Source organism: Penaeus monodon, chromosome 34, assembly GCF_015228065.2.
Source record: "Penaeus monodon isolate SGIC_2016 chromosome 34, NSTDA_Pmon_1, whole genome shotgun sequence".
NCBI classification, from domain to species: domain Eukaryota; kingdom Metazoa; phylum Arthropoda; class Malacostraca; order Decapoda; family Penaeidae; genus Penaeus; species Penaeus monodon.
In genome coordinates, this window is record NC_051419.1 from 9,520,918 (window position 1) to 9,521,687 (window position 770).

General features: G+C 44.9%; 1 protein-coding gene across 1 annotated transcript in view; it reads right to left on the reverse strand.

Moving 5' to 3' along the window:
• The window catches only part of LOC119594813 (protein O-linked-mannose beta-1,2-N-acetylglucosaminyltransferase 1-like), a gene marked incomplete in the record, with an annotated part of 15,208 nt that overhangs the window by 967 nt on the left and 13,471 nt on the right, over window positions 1–770 (reverse strand). Inside the window, 1 exon segment of the mRNA XM_037943904.1 lies at window positions 406–589. Within this exon segment, the coding sequence (XP_037799832.1) occupies window positions 406–589 (184 nt within the window).

Consider the following 770-nt stretch of genomic DNA (forward strand, 5'->3'; position numbering starts at 1 on the left):
GGTATTTGTATTAAAATTACACACACAAGCATATAATCAAACTGCGTGTAATCGAAATTGAGATATTAGTCTAGTGATTCCTATGCTTTACACCGTAATAATTTTTTCACATTCCAAGGAAACCGAATATATTGCATATATAATACAATGCATATTATACGTTGTACTGACTGACACGCACGAGTATGCTAGTGTCTGGAAAGTATTTGTGACGTGTTGTTGAGTAGGAATTATAAATCATGCATTAAGATCACTGGCATTTTGCATAAGCCTATGATTATTATACGGTTTCTCGCGGAACCCCGGTTGGGAATCACTGTATTAGTCCATTAAGCTTTAATCACACACGTCACACCGAGCCAGAAGTATGACGGCACATCGCGCGAGAAAAATGGTCTGACTGACCGAAAGGAAGAGCCGATAACCCCAGTGTTTATCGTTCGTATTCTCTGCGTAGACGTAGACCGACACGGGAACGGACGAGGCGCGAGGAACCCAGGTCATGCTGCAGACGTCCATCGGCGGGGTCAGCTCGAGGGCTCGTTTCAGGTCAAAGGTCAAGCGCTCGTCGTACCTCTCCCTGACGACTCTGGGGAAGGGAGGTCAAAAGGGGTTGTCAGTGGATGGCTGGGAGGAGGGTCCTGGAGGAGAGGCTGCCGGTTTGACTTATTGCAGAGTATTTTGTGATGAAGGCTTTTAGATGAGTAGCTTGTAAATATACAGTTATATATGTCAACACTGAACCTTCTCCATCCTTTCACCTCAGCCTT